This window comes from Tupaia chinensis, unplaced genomic scaffold, assembly GCF_000334495.1.
Source record: "Tupaia chinensis unplaced genomic scaffold, TupChi_1.0 Scaffold000455_1, whole genome shotgun sequence".
Taxonomy (NCBI): Eukaryota; Metazoa; Chordata; class Mammalia; order Scandentia; family Tupaiidae; genus Tupaia; species Tupaia belangeri.
The window spans coordinates 537,267-551,068 of record NW_006159963.1 but is presented as its reverse complement, the minus strand read 5'-3'; the positions used below and the strand labels follow the sequence as shown (position 1 = coordinate 551,068).

Below are 13,802 nucleotides of genomic sequence, written 5' to 3'. Positions count from 1 at the left end.
GGGCTCTGGGGAGCAAACCTGCAAAGCACTGCTCCAGCACATTCCCAGGGCTCGTTTCTATGCTTAAGTGAAGAGGGTCGTATGGTGGGCTCAGAGGTTATGCCTCCCCTGGGCAAGGTTCCAGAACTTTCTATTGTTTGTCATGTTCAGGCTAGGACACAGTCAAAACTTAGTACCCAAGTTTAAGTCCTTGTGTCTAAGCCCTGATATTCCCAGTTGTATGCATATTCACAGGGTCCATTCCCAGCGCCCCCTCCTCAGGACTCAGGAAGAGCAAAAGACTCTTTAACTCAGAGCAATAATCCTGCGATTCCCTGAAATTCCACTATTAGCAATTCATCCTTTGGAATAAAGCACGTGCAGTCTGGGGACTCTTTAACTCGGAGCAATAATCCTGCTATTCCCTGAAATTCCACTATTAGCAAATCATCCTTTGGAATAAAGCACGTGCAGTCTGGAGGGAGGCATTCATCCCGCACACTGCAGGGAGCAAGGCTATTGGGTTCACTCCTCCCCAGGAGAGGCAGAGCAGTTGTATCCTAGGCATCAGAGGCAGGCCCAGTGACTGGAAGGTGACTAACCTCGCCTCACTGCCACCTCCCCTCAGTCCCTAAACACAGCCATTCCCATTCCCTGACCCCTTGGCCACCTTTAAGCGTGAAACACTCAGAGACAAGTTCTACTGGGTTCTTGCGTGGCCTGCTTGGCTCAGCTTTCTCTCACAGCCTTAGGAACTTTGGCTCTTCAGCCTCCACCGGTTATTTAGCACCTCTGCGCTGACAGGAACATGAGATCCAGAGAGGTCGGGAGGCAGAGACAGGCCTCCCCTTCCCAGAAAGCAGCTCGTGAGGGCTAGAGGCGGCCCAGCAGCACACACGCCGAGCTTCCCCACTCAGTCCTCCACGGCCTCCTCAAACCACTTTAAATAGTGCACATCTCCTTGGTTCATGGCGAGACTGAAGACCTCTGGGATTTCAAACGGATGTAACAACCTTTGGAAAGAAAGCAGAGCTCTGTGAATGCTACAGTTTACGTGACAAAACCCACCTGGCCAGCCTTGCTAGGGCCTTCTGCAATCTGTCACGGCCCACCTGTCCAGCCCCATGGCCCACCACTCCTCAGCCTGGTTCCCATTTGTCAGCAAGTACTGAGCTGGGCCAGAAGGCTTTAGTGTCTCAGATAAGGTTCCATTTCTAAATCTACCTTTACTAGCTTTATAACGATGGATGAGTTGCTTTATTTCTCTAAAAGCATCTCATCTTTCATAAAAAGAGAGGGTAAAAACAGCACCAACATTCTGACTGGACTCGGAGGATTTAATACGATGATAGACTTACCTGGCACACCCCTGGCAATGTGCACACTCACGGAACGTGGCTACTGTCTTCATTACTAGCCCACACGTGTCCCTGTGCCCTCCCCAAACAACCTCTCTTCCCCTAGCACCTCTCTGTTCTCTTCCCCATCTAGAAAGTTCTCTCCGCTCCTGCTCATCAGGCAAAAGCCTTTCTATCCCTCAAGGCCCAACTCAGCCACTGACCGCATTCCAGGGATCTGGCCTGACTGCCTGAGCCCATAGAAATCTCACCCTTCTCTCCCATTTATTTCCCCTTGGCTTTGCCACAATGCAAGCTTTTTACTTTCCAGACTGAAAAAAAAAGAGGACTTGGGCCTCCATTTCCCATTTGTCAGATGGGGGTAATAATCCTCTGCTTCCTGTTGAGTTGGGCGCTTTAAAGTGCTTATGAAATACTTGATAAACCGCAATGTGTAGGTAGTTGCATAAACATTCTGGGGGAACAGGTTAACTTTTTTCAGTGTCTGAGGATAACGCATTTGGTTAATTTATTTCATGCAGTCAAGACAGGGGCACCAAACTATACTCGCTGTTGTTTTCTTCAAAAGTACACGCTTGCATTTGGTAAAAAGTCAGTTTCCTATAACATCTTTGATGAGTGGTAAAAGTTATTTTGTTTTAAATTTGGACACCTGAGTACATATCTTTTGAAAGTTCTGCACGACAACATGGGAAGTATACTTAAAACACTTTCGCCATATCCCTAACTTCAATGGTTGTCGTAACCTTGGCTGATTGAGTCACAAGCTGAACTAGACACTGTTTTCTAGAGGAACACCATTTACTTTCAAGCTTATTAACCATAAATTGCCTGCTGGTTACTCAGCCTTGAGTATTAGAAAAATTTTTTTCAAATATGAACAAGGACAGCCCACTGCTTATATAAAAAGAATTTATGGGAACCAGCAGTTAGCGTAATGGCTATGTCGCTGGACTCCCACGTAGTCGACCGCGGTTCGTGTCCCGGACCCGGTGGCTTAAAACTCACGCCGGGCGCGTGTGCGTGCGTGCCCAAGATCCCGAGAGGAGAATGGAGGAGAAGGGATTGCGGCGTGACCATCCCCCGTGGGGGGTGATTTCTCGCTTTCTGTCTCTATGTCTCTGTCTGTCTGTCTGGCGAGCGCACGCGCCCTACAGTGAAAATCTCTCCAAAAAAAAAAAAAAGAATTTACGATACTATTTCCTGTGATAAAATTTATGTTTTCAAGCAAAAATTAGAATTTTGGAAAACCTGGGGCCAGCAGGTGGCATGGTGGTTAAGGGTGCTGGACCCCCACATGGCCAATTGTGATTTGAATCCTAGACCTGGAAGCTTGCTTTCCCACTTTCCCTCTCTTTCTCTCTCTCGCTCTGTCTCTCTCTGGTCAAATTAAAATAAATAATCACAAAACATAAAGTTAAATAAAATAATTCTTTAAAAAAATATATGTTATTCTTGTTTCCGAAAGACTCATAGTCTAGTAGAATAGTTATGAAAATGTACTTACTGTATCTTATGAATGTATAACGAAGTTGCGTATTAAAGGAAAAAAGGTGATGGCCGTGGGAGGGTCCAGTGCCTTAACCACCACTCTACCTGCTTGTCCCTAAAATAATTAAAAAAAAAAAAAATTAGAAAATTTAAATTTATTATCACAAGCTTAAAAGTGTTCCAATATTTAAAAATAAGTCTGAGGGGATTCAGTCATCATATTAAGCCAGATTTTTAAAAAATGTAAAATGTCATTCTTTTTGCTATTTTTTTGTTTTTGAAAAATATGATTCCTTTCCATAAAAAAATGCATTATTTAATGTGTAATGGTGTTGTAATAATTATTTTAAGTAAACTAAATTTTTTTTAAAATTTCAGAAACAGTAAACTTTAGCATTATAATCTATAGGCAACATTTATTGAGGTCTGAAGAATTCTTAAAAGTGAAAAGGCACCATGGGACCAGCAGGTGGTGTGGTGGTTAAGGCACTGGACACTCCCACATGGCCGGCCAGGGTTCAAGTCCTGAATCTGGTGGCTTGCTTTCTCACTTCCTCTCTCTCTCACTCTCAACCTCTGTCTCTCTCTGGTCAAATTAAAAAAATAAATGAATGAATAAATAAAATAAAATAAATAATAAAAAATTAAAAAAAAAAAAGTGAAAAGTCACCCTGAGACCAATATTTTGAGAACCACTGGTTTAAACTCTCTCATTCTAACCTCCCGTTTTACAGATGGAGGGTCTGAGGCTCAGAGACAGACAGGGACTTTCTCAGCGTCATACAGGAGGTGGGGGGCAGGCGCCAGTCTCCTCTCCATGCTTTCACTCAGTCCCCTGTATACCCCTGGCTGGTCCTGCGGTAAATAAGCAATGCCAGCCTTACCTGATGTAGCTGGACAGCATGAGGACCTTGGAGGTCTTTGTCTTTATTAACTGTAACAGAAAAAGTGGAAAAAGCACTGCTTTAGGGCCTGAGCCCCAGCTCTGCCCACGCTACACCATCTGACCATCGAAGAGACAGCATTCCTACCAGGATACCAGGCCCTGTCACTAGCTGACAAATAAACTTAGGGCATTTTACCTGGGACAAGAGCCTCAATCAGTTGATCTTTGCTAACTTTTCATTGGAACCTGGGAAATAAGGCCTTGGTCTCATTCATTTCCCTCTCTAGCCCCCTCCTATTCCCTTCTCACTCACCAACAGGATCTCGGTGGCTTCTTCTATTTCTCCCTTCCAAAAGTACCTGGAGAAGAGGACAAAACCAATTTATGATGTGCTAAGAGGAGACTGGTGAAATGTCAAACTTAGCTCAACTAGGTGACTTACTGAAGAGGCAACTTTAAAATCTTTCCAAACTGATGTAAAGAAGTTTAGAGTTGGCAGAGGCCTCACAGGTCAATGGTCCCATCCACCCTAATGCATCCAGCGCTTGCCTGGATGTTCCTGGAGGAGGGAGGCTCATTAGCTCTTTTTTTTATTTATTTTTTTTTTTGAGAGTTTTGCTCTAGGGCATATGTGCTTGCCAGAGACACAGACAGAGACAGAGAGACAGAAAGCAAGAATTCAATCCCCAGGGGGATGGCCATGCCACAATCCCTTCTCCTCCATTCTTCTCTCAGGATTTTAGGCACACACGCACGCTCGCTGGTCTGAGTTTCAAGCCACTAGGTCCAGTCGGCCATGTGGGAGTCCAGAGATGTAACCATAGTGCCATCTGCTGGTCCTGGCTCACTCTCTCTTGAGATCGCCATCTAACTTAAAGGTTTTCATAAGAGATGTGTTCTTTTCTGGTGTGCCCGTTTCGGCCACCTGGTTTTCCCCCCGCCCCTCACCGTCACCCGGTTTCCCCCATTAATTGACGACATGCAGAAAAACCCCAGGGCAGCCCTGCAGAAACTGCTATGCCTTTTCCTCCAGCCTGGGCATCTCCAGCACTTTTAACACTCATCCTATGCTCAGGGTTTCCAGGCCCCTCCCAGTCCTTTGGATGGATAAGTAAAAATTACAGAAGGCTTCAGGGAAGAAATGAGCCTTACAAGATGCAGGAGCTTTTAAAAGTTAAAAACAAAGTCAGTGACAACATTCAGAAGAGAGTATGAGAACAAGGAAAAGGCAATCATAGGAAATAATTCCACCTCCAAAGCTCTATCCTGACCCAGGGCAAATCTAAGATGACTTAGGTCACTGGCCCTGTCTGTCACAGAGCTGGGGTAAAAGGATCAATTACGAAGAAGGATGAACGCATGAAGGGAACGCCAGGCTGAAATTCTATGCCAGTTCTCAAACACTGGTGCCCAGACTGGCTGAAAGTGAATCACCTGCACAGTGTTTTAAAAATTCACAGACCTGGGCCCCATCCTCAGGGAGATAAATTGAGTAGATCTAGGTTGGAGCTCAAATCAAAAGCAGAGTCAAATTTGGGAGTCATTTCCATAGATGATGGGAGCCAGTGAGGAAATGACACCACTAGGGGTGGGGAAAGGGCACATTTCTTTACACGGCACTATCTTTTTTTGACTTGCAGAATATACATTATCTCTCTTTTTAGGTGTTGAGGCAGAGGAGAGAAGAAAGGAGATGAGAAGCAGGATGATCAGAGTGAGGCACAGCTATTGCTGGGACGCGGAAATATTCTGGTAAGAGAAATGGTGCAAGTGTAACAAAATCAAAGGCAGATACACAGGGACAGCCTGTCGCATACACTAAACTCTCAGAGTTTTCCAGAGACTCCAAAAGCAATGGAAATAGTTTTTTCCTGATATTCCTAGCTAGCTTACCAAGGATGGAATACCCAGTAAGCCTTCCTTACTGAGGCAAGGTAAATAATTTAACTAAAGAACATGTAACCAAGATTCACTATTCATGGGGTTAGCAGATGGTGGAGCAGATAAGGTGGCTGGATCCCACGTGGCTGACCATGGTTCAAGTCTTGGATCGGCAGCTTGAAAAACACACCGGACACATTTACATGCATGCCCAAAATCCTGAGAATGGAGAAGGGACTGTGGCATGGCCATCCCCTCTGGGAGGTGCTTTCTCAATTTCTCTTCTCTCTCTGATTCTGTGCGTCTTGGGCAAGGGCATGTGCCCTATAGCAAATAAAGCATTTTTTTAATTAAAACAAAAAGATTCACTATTCCTAATCTATTTGTTGGATGACATAAACATCTGGACACAAATCAGCAGTGACCTGTGGACTAATTAAATGCCCTTGAGTTGGTTAGTCTTTGACAATTCCCTATTAGTTCAATGTTCCTTCCACCACCCAGACACTCCTATTCCCCCTCCAGGCCATAGCAAAACTCACAGTGACGACACCTTGGGCAGGATGTTCACAGAGGCAGCCAGCTTCTTATCCAGTATGGCCCTAAAGAAAAGGGAGAGGGTGACAATCACTGGGGCAAGTCTCAGCATCTTTTTTTTTTTTTTAATTTTTTTTTTTTTGAGAGGTTTTTGCTATAGGGCGCGTGCGTTCGCCAGACAGACAGAGAGAGACATAGAGACAGAAAGCGAGAAATCACCCCCCAGAGGGGATGGTCACGCCGCAATCCCTTCTCCTCCATTCTCCTCTCGGGATCTTGGGCACGCACACACACGCGCCCAGTGTGAGTTTTAAGCCAGCGGGTCCGGGACGCGAACCGTGGTCGGCTACGTGGGAGTCCAGCAACATAGCCATTACACTAACTGCTGGTCCCAGATCTCAGCATCTTAAGAGAAGGTGAGGGATGGAGGGGTGGGGCCTGTTGGCTCAGTTGGCAGCGAACTGAACTGCAATGCTGGAAGCCACACAGCTGTCCACAGGTTTGGATCCCTGGGCACATGAGCACATTACCAAGACTGACCAGCTGGAGAGCTGGGGGAAGGGGATGGTGACACCCTGGGACCCTGTCAAAGGTGCTTCTCTTTCATGTGCATGCTCTGTATTATGAATAAAGTAAACTTTATTTTTTTAAAAAAAGAAAAGATAGGAGACAATTTCCTGAGAATTATCCAAGAAGCCCAAATATAAGCAGACAACTATTCAGGGCACCTTTCCTGTCACCCTCCCCTCTTCCACCATGCACAGACTAAAGACAGAGCTGTTTATAAAAAAATCCTTCTCGGGGCTGGCAAGTGGCATGGTGGTTAAGGGTGCTGGACTCCCACATGGTGGACCACGGTTCGAGTCCCGGACCTGGTGGCTTGCTTTCTCACTTTCTCCCTCTCTGTCCCTCTCTGGTCAAATTAAAATAAATAAATAAATAAATAAAGTTAAATTTAAAAAAAAAAAATCCTTCTCTGGGTAAGGAAGGAAGCGAAGCAGCTATGAAAAAGCAATTTTAAGAACAGGCCCTGTCTGCTTGGAAACTAGTTCATCCTGAACTGAGAGCGAGAAAACCTGAGTTCCATTCCCAGACCTGCAGTAGCACGGCTGTCTGACCTTGGGCGGGTTCCTTCATTCTAGTAATTAGTATCTGAGCACCTACTGCAAGCGAGGTATGTCCTCGTCTCTTAACCTGACTGTCTTGCTATACAAGGAGACGACTGGTTTGGTGGTTTCTAACTTTCCCCCAACCACCCAGAACTGCTTTCATTTTGCCACTTTATGCTTTTAACTGTCAGATACGTATCTGGCTGATATGATACTCAGTGATTTTTATTTCTTTTTACTTTTTATGTTTTTACCATAGAGCATGTACACTCAACAAAGAGAGACAGAGAGAAGGAAAGTGAGAGCTCACCCCGGGGGAATGGCCATGGCGCCATCTCTTCTCCTCTTGGGATTTTGGGCACGTGCACACATGTGTCCTGTGTGATTTTCTTTTTTCTTTCCTTCCTTTTTTTTTTTAAAGAATTATTTTATTTACATTTATTTATTTATTTTAATTTGACCAAAGAGGGACAGAGTGAGAGAGAGAGAGAGAGAGAGGGAAAGTGAGGAAGAAAGCTGCCAGGTCCAGGACTTGAACTGCAGTCAGCCCTGTGGAAGTCCAGTGCCTTTAACCACCAAGCCACCTGCCACCACCACCACCCCTTTGTTTAACCAATTATTTTATTTATTTAACTCTGTGTGATTTTCAAGCCACTGGGACTCAAACAATGATTGGCCACATGGCAGTCTAGCACCTTAACTACCACACCACCTGCTAGCCCAACAAAACAATTTTTAAGAGAAAGACCAAGGGACAGCTTGTGGCACGGTGGTACAGGTGGCTGGGTCCCACACAGATGCCTACATGGTTTGAGTAACAGACAGTAGGGTGCTACTTTCCCTTTGCTTTCGGGCCATACTGGATAAGAAGCTGGCTGCCTCTGTGAACATCCTGCCCAAGGTGTCGTCACTGTGAGTTTTGCTATGGCCTGGAGGGGGAATAGGAGTGTCTGGGTGGTGGAAGGAACATTGAACTAATAGGGAATGTATGCAGGTGTGTGTGCGTACATGTCCAAAATCCCAAAAGAGGGCAAGAGATGGAGGAGGAGGAATTGTACTGTGACCATTCCCTGTGAGGGGATGACTTTTTACTCTCTCTCTCTCTGGAGAGCACATGTGCTCAATGGCAAAATCTTAAGAAAAGAAAAAAATAAAGAAAGAAAAAAAGAAAGAAAGAAAAAGAGGAGGACCAGCTAAAAGAACACTTAACACCAAGACGTGAAAATAAGTATAGCAAGATTATTCCATCTATAAGATAAGAGTAGCCAACTATGAAGCAAGAACGGTCATAAATCTTAAAAAAAACTGTAATTTCTTAAATAAAAACCCAAAAGAGGAGTTGAATAGCAAAATAGACACAGGTGAAAAATCTAAGAGGCAGATGACTAGGCTCAAAGACACTTCCAGGCTGCAGAGTCAAGAAACAGAGGCAGAAAAGCACGTAAGTTCAGTCACGGAGGACACACTCAGAAGGTTCAGTTTTCTATCTCATAGGAGAAAGGACCTGGAAAGATTAGACAGAGAAGCCACACCACAGTGACACGCAGCTGTGCCCCCAGGCTGGGACCGCGCAGAAGGCCTAGGTTTGATTCCTGGTACAGCCTAAAGGCTGGAGGATGTGGCGGTGAGAACCTGTAACCCTAGCCAACTCAGGAGACTGAGGCAGGAAGCTCATGAGCTCAAGGCTGGCTTGGGCAATCTAGCAAGAGCCCACCTGAAAGATTCCGGTATGGGGGCACGGGCCTGTATCTCAGCAGGGAGGCCGAGGCAGGATTATGACACAGTGAGACCCTGATGGAAAAAGAGAAAAAGAAGTAGAATATTTAACAAACTAACAGCTGAACGTGAAGATACAGAGGCAAGCCTATAAACTGTCAGAGAGAAAAGGCATTACCTACAAAGGCATGAGATTCCTGTTAACACTAGACTTCCCACCAGCAACCATGGGTGCAAGAACCCTGGGCAGCTGATGCCGACCCACTGATCTGAGCTGGCCTTTCAGCCAGTTAAAACCCAGTCCCTGCGTTCCTTTTCCTCCCAACGCCCAACCTCACAGATGTCAGATGAGGCTGTTCGCTGACAGGACCCAAAGGGGCTGATCCAGAGGTCCAGGGAAAGGACAGCTCGCCTTACCGTGAGAAGGGATGTCAGTTTCTAGCTGCCCAATGTTCTAATCATATTTCTGAGGTAACCACAGTTCAGACAAGACCTATTCTCTGAAGGTAATATTAATAAGGAAAAAACTCAGCTAGGAGAAGGAAAGATGGAATCAAAGACAAGATTAACCTGTCACCACAAACTTGGAAGTTGTCTGCCCCCACAGTCCACACTCAACATTTTAAAACATCGACTTAGCCTGCCATCAACCTCAAGAATGCTCAATTGCCAAGTAGGAAAAAGAAGCAAGGAGCCAGGTCCACTGCCCTCCAGCCCTATCGACCCCCTTCAAAGTCCTATCTGTAAAGGAGAGAAGGAGCAACATCAGATATAGCAAATGTTTTTTGAGCATCTACGACACTCCAATTACTGGGGTAAGCACTGCAGAAACTTCATACCATCATAATCACGATAACCCCGAGAGGTAGGTGGTATCATCTCATTTCATAATTCACAACATTAACACTAGTGGAGGGAAGCAACTTGCTCAAGGTCACAGTAAGTGGCAATGCCAAGATTCAAACCCAGGCCTAATTCTAAGTCTGTTGCTCTTTAGCATAGCTGCTTCTAGAAACTGCCCAGTACTGGGACCAGCAGTTGGCATAATGGCTATGTCGCTGGACTCCCATGTAGTCGACCACAGTTCAAGTCCCGAACTCAGTAGCTTAAACTCATGCTGGGCAGTTGTGCATGTGTGCCCAAGATCCCAAGAGAAGAATGGAGGAGAAGGGATTGAGGCATGGCCATCCTCCCTGGGAAGTGATTTCTTGCTTTCTGTCTGTCTTAAATTAGGAGACTTAAATTCTCAACCTTTGGGGTCCCACTGTTTTTTACCTTAACTCCTTAGACACACCACCTACCTCTACAGGTCTTCTATCACTTAAATGCACCTATACGCCAGGTAAAATATTCAGAAGCAGCAGCAGGATCCATTGGGGGGGTCATACTGCAGAGCCCCTACCACCTCGAGCAGATAGCTATGTCATGCATCACTGGACACACACAGCTGTCAGAAGCAAAAGGTAAGAGTGGCCCCTCAGGAACGCCCAGGAGGCTAGGGCAACACCTATGTCCCTTCACCATACCTGGCAATGTCTCTGGCAGTTTGCTCATTGGGACAGTTGACAAAGACGATGGAGTGAGTGCCAGAAACATAGCTGCCGGTGACAGCTGAGTGCAGCTGCAGAACGAGGGTCCTGAGCGTGGGGAGAGTCAGGAAAGATGTGGTCAGGATCTATATGGTGGAAAAAGAAAGTACAGGTCAGCAGTGACAGTGCCAATTCAACACCTCCCAGCTCAAGACGACTGGAACCAGGGCTGGGTCCTTTATTCGTTCCCATCCCTATCCACACAATAATTCCTGAGATCTGCACTGACCTTTAGTGCTTATACAAAGTTTTTATGCCTAGATATTTTCCTTTGCATTTTGCAGAGGAGAAAAAAAAGAAAAAGACTCAGAAATCAAGAAACTTGCTAAAAATCACATAGCTTTAATCAAGAAAGCCAGAATTAGGACTAGAGTCTGGAAGGTCTGAAATAGATTTTTATTGTAAAACTGTTATTGGAGTTACCTAATAGCAGCTGACATGTGCCGAACCATCATCCTGTGGCAGTTATTACACATAAAAAGCTCTCAGATCTGATGTTTCAGGAGTAACTCCAGCCCTTTCACTTGCGTACCTACCAGGTGCTATGTGTCATCTGGGGGAAAGGCAGCCTTGCAAACAGACGGGTTCTGAAGCAATGCGACCTCTGCTATTGTAACCAAGCGCTGGGGGACCAAGAAGGAGGCTGAGGGAGCAAAGGCTTCAAAGAGGAGATGCTATCTGAGTTGGAGCTGAAGTAATAGGGATTACGAGGGCAGAGGAGGGCACTCCAAGCAAATCAGTGAGAATACGTGCAAACTCAAGAGGTATTTAGAGACAGAGGAACTATCCAGCCTACAAGGCCTTTACTGTGTGGGTATGAGAAGAGCGGGAGGATGATAGGGCTGGCCAGGACTATGAAGAAAAGGGTCAGATCAAAGAGGGAGAGATTTGTGAGGTGACAGGATGTTTTTAGGGAGTTTTTGTTTTTATTTACTTCTTCTGTGAGTGAGAGAGAGAGAGCATCCCCAATGGGGTCTTGAGATTATGATGCATCCCTAGCTCCAGCCACCCCAAATCATGGGCACACATAGGCCATGTGTCCTCAGGTCACATATGAACCCAGAACCCTTGCAGGGTTCAATGTACCTTACCACTGCTGTGCAACAGTCCAACCCCTAGAGGTTCTTTTTAAAAAATTATTTAATTTTATTTGCTGTTATTAATTTTTAGTTTGCACGAGGGCACATGTACTCACCAGGGAGAGAGGAGAGAAAGACAAAGTAAGCCACCAGGTCTGGGACTCGAACCATGATTGACCATGTGGGAGTCAAGCACCTTAACCACTGTGCCACCCACTTGCCCCTCAGAGGTTTTCTTTTTTTAAATAATTTTTTATTGAATTTTATTTATTTTTAGTTTGAACAGAGAGAGAAAGAAAAGGGAAGTAAGAAAGCAAGCCGCCAGGTCTGGAACTTGAACTGCAGCCCGCCGTGTGGGAGTCCAGCACCTTAACTACCATGCCACCTGCCAGCCTGCCCCCAGAGGTTCTTAAGTAGATTCATATAATATGCTCAAGCTGAGTAAAGTAACAGTGTGGGGGATGGGGAGTGACCACAGGCAGCCTACTTAGAAAGCTGTCACCATGATCCAGAAAAAACATGAAGATCCCAAGCTGAGGGACCAGCAGATGGCGTAATGGTTACATAGCTGGACTCCCATGTAACTGACCGCAGTTCAAGTCCCAGATGGCAGCTTAAAAACTCACGCTGGTGTGTGTGTACATGCCCAAAATTCAGAGAGGAATATGGAGAAGGGATTGCAGCTGGCCACCCTCCTGGGAGGTAATCCCTAGCTTTCTATCTTTCTGTCTCTGTCTCTCTGGCAAGCGCATGCACCCCATAGGAAAAACCACTCTAAAAAATCAAATAAAAGATCCCAAGCTGAAAAGACAGCAGTGACAATGTAGGAGGAAAAGGATCATCAAGATAACATTTTCCTGGGACCAGTGGATGGCATAATGATTACATCACTGGACTCCGACATAGTCAACCGAGGTTAGAGTCCTGGACCCGGCAGCTCAAACCTCACACCAGGCACGTGTGCGTGCAGGCCCAAAATCCTTAGAGGAGAATGGAGATGGGATTGCTGCATGGCCATCCCCCCTGGGTGGTGATTTCTCATATTCCGTCTCTCTGTTTCTGTCCCTCCAGCAAGCACACATACCCTATAGCAAAAATCTCTCAAAAAATACATATGATTTCTCTTACTATTTTAATGACATTTAAAATAAGAGCAACGAGAAAAAACAAATAAACAAACAAACAAAAAAATAGAAAACACCTTCCATTCTGGGGTTCTCTGTTTGGGGGTAGAACAGAGCCATTGACAGGACAGAGGACGTGAAGGAGTTACACGGTGACCCGGCCGGGTGAACAAGCGCCTGCTTCTCCTGCCTCCCAGCCCGGGACTCATGCTTTGCTCAAAGGAGCCTCTGTCCTCCCACTCGCTTCACAGTATCGCCTGGGTCCTGGCTCTGACTTCTTGGCAGGGCCTGAGTGCTGTGTTTATGTCTTCAGCTCCATTTCAAACGCAGGCCTGTCCAGTTGGTTTCTCATTCTCTCCCACTAACCCACTAGCGCCCCTAATTTGATACACTATACTAGTCTTCCGAACTAAACCAGTGACCATCGTGTGTAGGGGGTAGGGTGCTTTCTAAAGGAGGTTTTACTGTTATTTTTAAAATGTCAACTTAATTAGATTACAGAGAAAAACAGAAAAGCACTTGAGGGCAGGTTAGAAGGCTGGGCTTCTGACCCCCTCCTGCAGCTCTTCCCACCTCCCCACCACCGCTGCAGTCACTTCCAACTTGAGTATTTTAACAGGTCCAAGTGGAGAACACCACCCGCCACACACCTTGAAAAATGACAGGGAAATGAGATGGTCACTGCATCAGCAAGACCAGATGATCATGTGGGGCTCTCAGGAGCCTCGCCAGGAACCTTTCCCCTCCAGGTTTCCACAAGGCTGGAAGGGAAGCCTTGCGGGCAGCGTGAGCACCACCCCCCAACTCCAGGACACCGGGTGGAGCTCCAACCCCAAAGCCCAGGGGCAGTGAAGAGAAATTCGCCTTGCCTTCTCTTCCTCTCCTCTCCCCTCTGGCCCGCATCGGGGCTCAAAGGGCAGAAGGTGGCAGCACAGCAGCATGGGGCACTCACCAGGAGGCACACAAGGGCAGAGGGCCGCACGCAGCTAGGCAGGGGGCACCGGGACCCCAACCTGTCCATGGCGTCGCCGATAATCCAGCCACACCAGATCA

The 13,802-nt window shown here is 46.2% G+C and overlaps 1 protein-coding gene across 5 annotated transcripts in view; it reads right to left on the bottom strand.

The window, feature by feature from the left end:
• Positions 1–378: 378 nt before the first annotated feature.
• The window catches only part of LOC102491891 (protein CutA homolog), an 18,803-nt gene continuing 5,379 nt past the window's right edge, over positions 379–13,802 (bottom strand). The window contains exons 1-6 of one of the 5 annotated variants that reach the window (XM_006155488.3): positions 13,702–13,778; positions 10,484–10,632; positions 6,138–6,197; positions 4,028–4,073; positions 3,713–3,762; positions 379–992 (exon numbers count right to left, since the gene is read on the bottom strand). In XM_006155488.3, coding sequence (XP_006155550.1) covers positions 893–992; positions 3,713–3,762; positions 4,028–4,073; positions 6,138–6,197; positions 10,484–10,632; positions 13,702–13,770 — 474 coding nt within the window. In that variant the 5' untranslated portion in view covers positions 13,771–13,778 and the 3' untranslated portion in view covers positions 379–892. Of the gene's footprint in view, positions 993–3,712; positions 3,763–4,027; positions 4,074–6,137; positions 6,198–10,483; positions 10,633–13,701; positions 13,779–13,802 lie in introns of those variants that run through there. The other 4 variants (XM_006155489.3, XM_014590516.2, XM_014590518.2 and 1 more) reach the window with 4 other exon arrangements.